Source organism: Podarcis bocagei (assembly GCF_964188305.1).
Source record: "Podarcis bocagei genome assembly, chromosome: 5".
Lineage (NCBI taxonomy): Eukaryota > Metazoa > Chordata > Lepidosauria > Squamata > Lacertidae > Podarcis > Podarcis bocagei.
The window spans coordinates 53,667,043-53,678,289 of NC_138129.1; the positions used below are offsets into that span (position 1 = coordinate 53,667,043).

The 11,247-nt window shown below is 43.8% G+C and overlaps 1 protein-coding gene across 2 annotated transcripts; it reads left to right on the forward strand.

Moving 5' to 3' along the window:
- Window positions 1–457: 457 nt before the first annotated feature.
- On the forward strand, window positions 458–9,644 carry PRDX1 (peroxiredoxin 1). 2 transcript variants are annotated; one of them, XM_081195585.1, is made up of 6 exons: window positions 458–609; window positions 4,309–4,425; window positions 5,182–5,335; window positions 6,665–6,787; window positions 7,430–7,560; window positions 9,157–9,644. In XM_081195585.1, the coding sequence occupies exons 2-6, from the start codon at window positions 4,320–4,322 to the stop codon at window positions 9,240–9,242; spliced, it is 600 nt and encodes a 199-aa protein (XP_081051711.1). In that variant the 5' UTR covers window positions 458–609; window positions 4,309–4,319; the 3' UTR covers window positions 9,243–9,644. The 2 variants fall into 2 exon arrangements, with proteins under 2 accessions (XP_081051711.1, XP_081051712.1); XM_081195586.1 differs by having other exon boundaries at window positions 491–609; window positions 4,315–4,425.
- Window positions 9,645–11,247: the final 1,603 nt, after the last annotated feature.

An 11,247-nucleotide genomic window follows, 5' to 3' on the forward strand; every position in this document is an offset into this window, starting at 1 on the left:
CTGTGGTGTTAACTGGGCAAATCCCCAAGCCAAGTCCTTCCCTTTCACACAGCAAACTGTCTATTCCACATGACTTTGCATTTTCAATTCAGATCGGTTGCACAACACGGTTTAAGTGAAACGACTGCAACCACCTTCGCCGTCGCTTTGTAGTCATGCATGTTTTGCATCACCCATAAAACCCGAGTCTAATGCAACCATCACTCTGAAGCTGGAATTCACGTTTCTTCCCCTCCCCACGCGATCTGCCGAAGGGGAGGGGGCACCTTTCCCCCCCAAAAAAACTATCATGATCTGTGCAGTACAGTTGGCCCCGATTCCCACCCACCAACTACAAAAACAACACCCGATTCTAAAACCAGCACCACCAAAAGTTATGCTAGCGAACAAAAAGCGGCAAAATGCAAAGTCATGCTGGCGCAGCAGCTACGCCAGAAAGCAGGAGAGCCGGGAAGGAGGTGCCAACCGACAAGTTCTTCGGCTTCGTGCTCTCGCGAGAGTTGAGAAGGTATAAAACAGAAGGGGCACTGCCTGCAGGGCTGGATCTTTTTTTGTTTCGAGCCGGGAGCGGCAAGAGGATATTTGAGGAAGCGGATAATTTCGCATTAGGTAAAGCATACCTCTCTCCGCCGTCCAAAATGAGAATCTGGGCCAGGGCAGGGCTGGCCTGCAGTTCGTACAGGTTTTGTTCGTTTGCTGTAATAGAATGTGCTTCCTGATAGTATTTGAGATTTGCTGTTTTGTGTGTCAAATTAATTGTAGACTGTTTCCTGATGGAGATCTCTGAGTTTGTGTGTAACTTAACTGGGCTTTGCTCCCCGGCGCCTGGTAGCCCAACAGGTGGAGGGAGAGCTGAGCTGAGTTCTTCTTCGCCTCGGTTTCCTGGCGCAACAAAAGATCCCGGTTTAAAGAGGCTCGGAAGTTGGGAAGTGCAGCCTGCAGGGCGTGGAAAAGCTCTGGGTGCGATCGACGCCCGAGCTATTAAGTGAAATTGTGCTATTAAGTCAATGAACTTAAAAGGACGTCGCGGTTCTGGCCGCGCCTGCTGCTGTTGGGTTGGCCGCCGGCTCCTTTCGCTGGTCGTTTCAATGGGCTGATGGTGGGTTTGGTTGGGCGCGAAGCTTGCATTTATTTTGGTAGGGAGAGAAGTGGGGATGCTTGGACACAAAATAGAGAATTTGGGAGTTGGAAGGCTGCTGCCTCCGCGGGTTAGGGGCCGTTGTCTTGTGTTCCACGAAAGGTGGCAGTTTTTAAATGTAATTATAGAGTAAGATCGAGGTTGTAGCCCTGGGCTCAGGTACCTGAAAAGGTGCTACTGAGCTCCATGGAATTTAGCGAATGTGCAGTGTGTAAGCGAATTGTACAGTGTGCAAGAGAGTTGAAATGGCGAAGGCTAGCTAGTTATGAACGAATTTCCTCTTATCGGTTTCATTTCCATACAATTGCGTAATGGAAAACTAAACCGTTTAAAGTTAACTGCACTGATTTGAGTAGTGTTACTATTATTTTTGGCATATTGGGGGTTAAGATGATCATCTGGAACTCTGATTTGTGCACCGTTGCCTGTTTTGGGATGTACTAAGTTTATACTTGGAATACTTCTTGTGCATTACACAGCTAATCTCAAGGCTTACTTTTAAAATAACGCAGCTGTTATTTTCTTGTGCTAGAGCCAAGTTGTATGGGGAACAGTGTTAGAAACTGAGCTATGAAATATCAGAGCTAAATGGCGCCTTAAACCTAGGTTATGGGTGCAACAACGGAATGTTTAGGCGCCCTTTTTTATAACAAGAATACAAAGCTGAAAATGAATGAACTGCAGCTAAAATATTATGTTCATTTTTCACATGGTCTAGTCCTTGCCCTAATATTCTTAAGAGGGTTTCTTCTCCAGTTGTCAGAGAGTAGCTAGAAGTGGAGAGGCAGAAAAAGGTCCTCCTTTCCTTCCACTCTGAATATTTATTCTGAAATCTTAGGTGCAGTACTGCACTCAGAGCTCAGAAACTGCTTACCCTCATGAAATTCCCTGTCACAAAATGCGCCTAGAACAATAGGAGTTTCGAACACTGATGGGGAACTACTAAAGCCACTAAAATGTATTGTGGTTTAAAATTCCTTTTCAATTTTTTAGCCCGAGGGTCACATTCAAACATCTGGAGGCTGTACACACTTTCACATACATGTGCATGCACTCACAGAGTCAGACAACCCTCCCTATGCAGCTGATCCAGGCAGATCACCAGAAGGGGAATTATTACTCCTCATGTGGTTATCAGATTTCTCCTTTAGGAACTGTTTGCAGCCATCCTTATTAAATATGCTTAGAATGCATATTTCACATTACCTTTAATTTTATATTTTTAATAGTTTTGCATTTTATTATATACTTACTGTATACCGCCTTGATACTTTAGCAGATGGTGGTATATAAATACTTTTATAATTTTAGTCTAGAGGGTACAGTTTTCCACTCCCCAACCCAGTTCTGCATCTAATATTTTTTTCATTTTGCCCCTGCTGCCCCATGGGTGATGGTGGGAAGGGGGAAAATGCTTGTGGGAGGGTTGGATTAGGCCCTAAACTGGAGAATAGCCACTCTTGTTCTACATAATGCTGTTAAGTTTCATGTTCCTATTGTTAGTATAGATTATTCCTTGAAGTGTCTCTTGTTGGACAGTGGAACAGACTTTCTTGGGAGGTTGTGGACTCTCCTTCCTTGGAGGTTTTGAAGTGGAGGTTGGATGCCCATCTGTCATGGATGCTTTAGCTGAGATTCCTGCACTGTAGGGGGTTGGACTAGATGACCCTTGAGGGTCTCTTGCAACTCTACAGTTCTGTGAATCTATGAATAAAACAAAATTGATACATTTACACTTGACTGAGTGCTTCCCTCAGTATCTTTCCAGTTTGCTTAAAGATGGCAGGATGCACACATCTAATCTTTTTCTGCTCTGTTGAGACAATTAATGTTGGAATTTAAAGGTGATTGGTATGTACTCTTGAGTCTTATTAGATCTTAAAAACTATGCTAATGCAGTGTGATGCTTGGCTGCAATCACAGTAGAAAATTTGGTTGTGTTAAGGGTCAGATATTTAAAATTATGTGGCAAAATAAACTTAGTTGAATCACATATTTTAGAATGAATTTCTGGCTGCATGCATGATGGCATTTGGCCTTTCTCATCATTATTTATGCAAACCTTTGGCAGAGGGGCCCTATGACTCCTATTGCAACTTCATACTCTGCAGTTCAACTTTGGTGGGTGGGGCCGCTTTCCTTTGCCCATGTAACGTATTTTTCGCCCTATAGGATGCACTTTTCCCCCTCCAAAAATGAAGGGGAAATGTGTGTGCGTCCTATGGGGCGAATACAGGCTTTCGCTGAAGCCTGGAGAGCGAGAGGGGTCAGTGCGCACCGACCCCTCTCGCTCTCCAGGCTTCAGGAAGCTCTGCGCAACCCGTGGGAGCCCGGCGCGAAGCCGCCGCGCCGGGCTCCCAAAGGTTGCGCAGAGCTGCCTGCGCTCCTGGGCTTCGTGCAGCTCTGCGCAACCATCGGGAGCTCGGCGGGAAGCTGCGCCGGGCTCCCAAAGGTTGCGTAGAGCTGCCTGCATTCCGAAGCCTCGGCCGCACTGAAGAGCGCGCCCGGGCTTCACGCAGCTCTCCGCAAGCCTGGGGAGACTGGCGTGGCTCCTTAGGCTTGCGGATAGCAGGCTGTTCTGGGGTCTGGGGTCGGGGGAAGCTCGGTCTTCCCCCGCGCCAGCCCTGTGCCTGGGGGGGGATAATTTTTTTTCTTTATTCCCCCCCCCAAAGAAACTAGGTGCGTCCTATAGGGTAGTGCATCCTATGGGGCGAAAAATATGGTACGTAGTTTGAAATCAAAGAGTATGGGCGTAGCTTGCTTGCCTGAAATAACCTCTTGGGCTGAAGGCTCCCCCGTGCTGCAGAGTAGATACTGAAGGGTAAAAGTAGAGTTTACTTACTTGTACCCATGGAGTTTATAACTCAGCAGATACTGCTTAAATTAAAGCGTGTGGAACATTCAACATCTGTTTTGTGTGCTACATTGATTGTGTTTTTTAAAAGTATTGAATATACAGATAGTGAAGGTTCTTTTTCTTTTGGTCCAAATACTGAGGTAATTAAATAGTTGTTCCAACAATATCTTGACAAACCTGCAGTAGTTCTCTTCAGTCCAGCACATTCTAAATTGTATTTTAAATGTATGCTAAACTTTTGCTAATGGGTTTCCTCTTCTGGGGTGGGTCATTGTAAAAGCCACAGAACCTAACAAGTTCAAACTTTCTCCAGCTCCAGTCAGAATGTCAGCAGGAGATGCTCACATTGGGAAGCCAGCCCCAGACTTTCTGGCCACGGCTGTAATGCCAGATGGGCAATTCAAAGAAATCTCACTCTCTCAGTACAAAGGTAAGTGCAATAAAGCATGTTGTATTTGTAGGCAATGGTTTACTGAGGTACTGATAAGTATGTGACATGTATAAAACCCTAACTTAACAACATAACCTTCTTTGGTTCTGAAATGGAAGTTTTGTTGGCATTCACAAAAATGCATTGGATAGTATTGCAAGTCCTCAGAAAGTTACTAACACATCTGCATGTAGGTACCCTATTCTGTTCTAGTATGTACCCTATTTTGTTCTAGTATGTATGTTGTCCTTGCATGTGTCACTTCTGCTAGCTTGGAAGAAAATAGTCATGACTTTTATTTGCAGCACTTCTTTTGTTTATTTGGAGATCAAGGAGAGAAGAGAGCATGGGTGGGAAACCTTCAGCCTACAGTCCAAACTAGGCTCACTAGGCTGTTTTTCTTAAACCACACCCACCTGCCCCATATGTGACCTCAGGTGTGGCAGATGCCCAGGGAGTTCAATCCTGCTTTGTGATGTATATAGCTCTCTCTTCCCCTCCCTAGTAGGCCAACTCACCTGTCAAATCAACTGGTGCCAGTATGACATCAGATGACTGGCAGGTAAGGTGATCATGTGCAAAGTTTGCTAGCCATGGTGGCAGAACATAAACAACTGGCCTGCCATGCCAAAAAAGGGGCACCTCTGGGGTAGAATGCCACAAAGCTGTTAATGTTTGGAATCAGAAATTTGTGACCTTTGAATTGCTTCCAGCTTTGCTGTGGTGGGAATCTTAACTTGTTACCTTCTTCTCCAGGGAAATATGTTGTGTTCTTCTTCTATCCACTTGACTTTACCTTTGTCTGCCCAACTGAGATCATTGCATTCAGTGACAGATCCGAGGAGTTTAGAAAAATCAACTGCGAAGTGATTGGTGCTTCTGTCGACTCTCACTTTTGCCATCTTGCCTGGTAAGAATATTTGGACCTCAGCCTTTTTATTCTCTGGGGGTCTCCTACGTTAAAAGTTATACAAGATGGGTGACACCTGGCTTGAGAGCAGTACATGTGAAAAGGATCTAGGAGTCTTGGTTGACCACAAACTTGACATGAGCCAACAGTGTGACGCGACAGCTAAAAAAGCCAATGCAATTCTGGGCTGCATCAATAGGAGTATAGCATCTAGATCAAGGGAAGTAATAGTGCCACTGTATTCTGCTCTGGTCAAACCTTACCTGGAGTACTGTGTCCAGTTCTGGGCACCATAATTCAAGAAGGACACTGACAAACTGGAACATGTCCAGAGGAGGGCAACCAAAATGGTCAAAGGCCTGGAAACGATGCCTTATGAGGAACGGTTAAGGGAGCTGGGCATGTTTAGCCTGGAGAAGAGGAGGTTAAGGGGTGATATGTTAGCCATGTTCAAATATATAAAAGGATGTCACATAGAGCAGGGAGAAAGGTTGTTTTCTGCTGCTCCAGAGAAGCGGACACGGAGCAATGGATCCAAACTACAAGAAAGAAGATTCCACCTAAACATTAGGAAGAACTTCCTGACAGTAAGAGCTGTTCGACAGTGGAATTTGCTGCCAAGGAGTGTGGTGGAGTCTCCTTCTTTGGAGGTCTTTAAGCAGAGGCTTGACAACCATATGTCAGGAGTGCTCTGATGGTGTTTCCTGCTTGGCAGGGGGTTGGACTCGATGGCCCTTGTGGTCTCTTCCAACTCTATGATTCTATGATTATAAGCCTGTTAAATGGGTGAAAGAAGCAGCTACCAACAAGTGACTATTGCCAGCTATTTCTTTTTTCCACTAACCCAGCCTCATGTCCTGTGCAAGAGAGAGAAAACACTATCCTGCTCACAAATCAATTTGTGCTAGAAAGGGGGTTGGTTAAGGGTTTTGCGCCCACCCTTCACAATCCTGTTCTGATCCAGTCCTGTAGCTTTGTAAGTGTAGTCATCTTAAGTCCCTGAACTTGAGCAGCTTGAGCTGTAACCTTAGACCCAATGAAGCTGCTTCTCTGGCCATTATGGTAAGAATGGTAAGAACCATGTGGGTTTCCTTTATTGGATATTATAAGAGCAGTGTGGAACCAGACCAATAGGAAGCTGTTCCCACACCACTCCAGTAACATGCGCTTGAAACTAGACAGGAAGTTTTGGGTCACTGCCTTTTTTGCAAAGACCACTGAATCTCTTAGATATTCTGCTGCAGTCGAATGTGTAAGTGTACAGAAGGACAAGGATATTACTGAAATACTAACCTGCTTTATAAAGGCCTTTCTTCTTCTTGTTAACAGGATCAACACACCCAAAAAACAGGGTGGACTAGGCTGCATGCGTATTCCCTTGGTGTCTGACACAAACCGTGAAATTTCTAAAAAGTATGGAGTATTAAAAGAAGATGAAGGCATTTCCTACAGGTAAGGTTACCACTGCAGCCTCTTAGTGACTTGTGGTATATAGAGCACTGCATGATAAAGGTTCTAAAAGATAAAACTTAATCAGAGGGAGAAGCCCACAGAAAATAAGTGATGCAAGTTTTGAGTCAACATGCACACTTTACTAGCCCTGTTGATAAGGCTGCCCTTAATTATGAATGTCCTTTTCACTGGGAAGAGGAAAGTGGATGTGTGAATATGTGCAATCTCCGTTTGGCATCTTCCCAGATCCGCTATCAGCACCTGGGTTGAAAAACACCAATTCAAATTTAAACTCTGTTCTTTAGAATAGTGCTAGTATCTTGTAACAAAAGTCTGAACATTCAAATTAGAAGTCTCTTGAAGGGTAAAAGGTGAAGAGGCTGTACATAGGAAGTTTTACCACATTCCTTTATGAAATGTTCTATATAGGTTTTAGTGCTTGGAATTGCAAATGAGTCTCTATATAGTTTTGCTTTTAATTTATATATAGGGTGGAAGTTGTACCAGATCTTAAGAGAACTGGTTTTGATGTTTTCAGAAGAACTAAAAGGGGACAGAACTTGGTATTGAATGCTAGCTTGTAGTTTTTTGTATTCTGCCACCATACATTTAAGTGTTTGTGTGTGTGCCTTTTCTCTTTAGGGGCCTCTTCATCATTGATGATAAGGGAATCTTGCGCCAGATCACAATCAATGATCTCCCTGTCGGTCGCTCAGTTGATGAAACACTCCGGCTAGTTCAGGCTTTTCAGTTTACAGACAAACATGGAGAAGGTAAGACTGTCAAGTTCAGGCTAGGCAAGCATGAACTGCAGTAAGTTTCTCAGTGAAAAAGGAGGATGCACTTAACAGTTCATGGTGTATCCTCTTCCCTGCAAAAGGGGATACTATGTTTAAAGAAACATAAATGTGAAAATCTAGGACTATAGTTCTCTAAAACAGTATCTCATTGATAAAAATCCAATTCTTGAGTAGCATCTTGTATGGCTAACAAAAAGTCCAGGAACAGGTAAATAGAAATAGGCTTTTAAGAGTCTCTCTTGTTTCTAGCCATATCTACAGGACAAATAAGAGATAGTATTGACAGCTGGTGGAGGGGCAGAACATCTTTCCACCGAGAAACTAGAGTCAGAGGTAGACAGTAACTGCTGTCCCTGTAAAGACAGTATCCCATATACACAGTAGCATTTTCCCACATAAGTGAGTAGCTACCATTCATTCCCATGGGAAGAAATCTCAAATGTTGCATTTGGGGACTGTGTTAGGGAAAGCGTTGGTACCTCACATTATTTGCTTGTCTTCTCTGTGGGATTCTTGTTGAGGCCATTTCCTACAGAACATACCGTATTTTTCCGTCTATAAGACACCCCCATTTATTTTTGCAGCAACAACCAATCATCAATCCAACCTCAGCACTATCCATATATAAGACGTCCCCTAATTTTTAACATTATTTTTTAGGGGAAAACCCTAGACTTATACGCAGAAAAATACGGTATATTTTGTGCCCCCTCAAGGCACAACATGCACCCTTTTTTCCTTCCCTACTGCCAACAAATAAATGTCAGTTATAACCCTTATATATTACTATTCCGCCACATTGCCACCATATTGTGATATTCCCAGGCTCCCTTGCAAAGGTTTGTTTCCAGGTGGGCAGTAAGGGCATTCCTCCTTTTTCACTGAATCAAGACTTTCCTTAAAATACCTGCATCAACCACCTATTTACTTACAGAAAGCAATAGGGCTCCTCCTTTATATTCTTAGTCAATGAAATATATTTACGTTAGACTCTACCCTGACCAGAACAGTTAAAACAGAAACATGTATTTACTTAAGGAACATAACGTCCAGGACTGTGTACAGACTTTTTCATAATTTCATTTCATAATGTCTTTCTTTTTCTACATATGCCTCTCATTGGCTCTCTAATCTCATTCCTATTTCATTCAGTCCCTCAAAGTGACTCTTTCAGCTGTTATTTTTCAATGGACACATAATACTAGTCTTTCACTCTCAACTCTGGCCCATATTCCATCCAACCTCCCTGCTCTCAGTCTTTATTTCAGTCTTCTGTTGCTGTCAGGCATTTATTTGGCTAGTATTTTAGATGCATAAACACTGAATCGCTTCGGTTTTTCCAAGAGGCAGCTGTCCTGTACAACTCAGGTACACAATTGCATCAAGAAGCCCATCTGTAGGAGAGGTGGGGTGGTGACTGCTGCTAGTTCCAGAAGATGACATCAAATAGATGACAGAGCTTGTAGTGATCCAAGTCATCTTGTGTGAAGTCTAGTGATGGACATAACAACTTAGTTCTTTGTATGTACTCCAGGAGTAACTTAAAAATTAATATTATTATCTCCTCAGTGTGTCCTGCTGGCTGGCATCCTGGGAAAGACACTATCAAGCCTGATGTTCAGAAGAGTAGAGAGTACTTCTCCAAGCAGAACTAAATGTGCTGTGTGATTGTTGTTGTTTTTTTGTACAAGGCATCTATTCTGTAACCTGTATAAGTAAAAGCAGACCTGTACTTGTCATTCCCTTTATTTTTAATAGTAAAATTATTGTGAGCTAACTGGTTTATAGTTCAGATGCCATTTATTCTGGATCAATCCAATGTACGTTACTAGGACAGCTTTGGAGTAAATGGATTATGAACTGAAACATTGGTCAGTACTTCATAGCTATTGTTAATAGTATATGTCCTTTTGATCAGAACCAGGAAAGGGAAATTGCTCCTTGTGTTAGTGTGGATAAAAAGGACCAGTACCATGTATATGATTGGCCAAGGGATGCATGTAGAACTGTTGGTTTTTCTGATGTTTTGTACTGTCATTAAACTCGGGGGAAATCAGCATTTAATGTATCTGATTAATTGGGTGATCTCAGTATAGCAGGAACATGCAATAGCTCTTCTGAAAGGGCATTCTTTCTGTTAGAAAGCTTGTCTTTGTACTCCTTTGAGGGGAGATGGTATTTCTGAGCTGGGTGTGAAAAGATAATCAAATACATATCAACGTGTAAAAAACCCTAAGCTTTATTCAACCCCTGCTACATAGACTTTGTTAACCATGTTGCCAAACCCTTTTAGCCATGTAACAGATGCTGCAGCCTTCAGTCTAATAACTCATGACTTACAGACCTTCACTATCCAAAACCTGAACCGCAAGCCCAAAATCATCCATTGATCTTAGTCCTTGCATAGTCCTAATTGCCTTCCTATCAGTACTGGCTCTGATATGGTCCTTTCCCTCTCACAACATTTTGTGTACAGTGGTACCTCGGGTTACATACACTTCAGGTTGCAGACGCTTCAGGTTACAGACTCCGCTAACCCAGAAATATTACCTTGGGTTAAGAACTTTGCTTCAGGATAAGAACAGAAATCGTGCTCCGGTGGCGCGGCGGCAGCAGGAGGCCCCATTAGCTAAAGTGGTGCTTCAGGTTAAGAACAGTTTCAGGTTAAGAATGGACCTCTGGAACAAATTAAGTACTTAACCCGAGGTACCACTGTACTTACGCAGTTCTGGAATTTCTCTACATTGTTTATTTATTTTCTGTTTCTAAGTGTATGAACTGCCAAGTCATAGAAAAAAATAATGGCAGTATACTGTACAATAAAACAACATAAAATACAGATCAAATTACCAACAAGGAATCAAATAAATAATCTAAAAATGAGTGGAGAAAGCAACTTTTATCGGTGACAAATTATCAAAGTGGTAAGTCTTGAAACAATGTTCCAGAGCACCTGTGCTGCTATGCTAAATGTTGGTTCCCGTAGAAACCTTATCTATGTCCGGAGGGCTTCAGAAGAGTGCTGTGATCTGGCTGGTTTATAAGGGATAAGGTGGTTATTTAGGTAACCTGGTAGATGTTTAGAAGCATTGGGGATGTGATGGTACCGTGAGAGACCCAATAGTAAAAATGCCAGGGGTTTATAGTCCTCCAGAGTCATTCTCTGAAAGCTCCTGCAGAAAGGAACAAAACCAGTGAAGTAAAGTGCCACAAATCCCCACCCAACACTGCTGGTCCAAGTGGGTACCATGATTGTTGTCAAAAAAGAGTGAGCTGCAGGGTCACACTCTCCTGTGATCAAGGTCATCCATCAGGACCACTAATGCTGACTAGGTCTCAAAACCACCTGAATCCAGACCAGTGGCGTAGCGTGGGGGGTGCAAGGGGGGCAGGCCGCACCGGGCACAACATCTGGGGGGGCGCGCTCGCTGCCTCTGGAGTCGCCGAACAGCCTCGGGCGCAGGCTGTAGCAGAGCCGCATGTCTCGCGGAACCGACGAGCTGTGTGCGCGTCCGGGCTGAAGGCGCCCGGCAGGCAGCGGCTCTCAGCGCTCGCCGCGGAGGACGCACCAGGCAGCCCCTCCTCACAGCCCCGCCTCCGCCGCTGCTGCTGCAGCTGCTGGGCCGTTGCATTTTCCTCGCCTCTCTGCCCCCCTCCCTC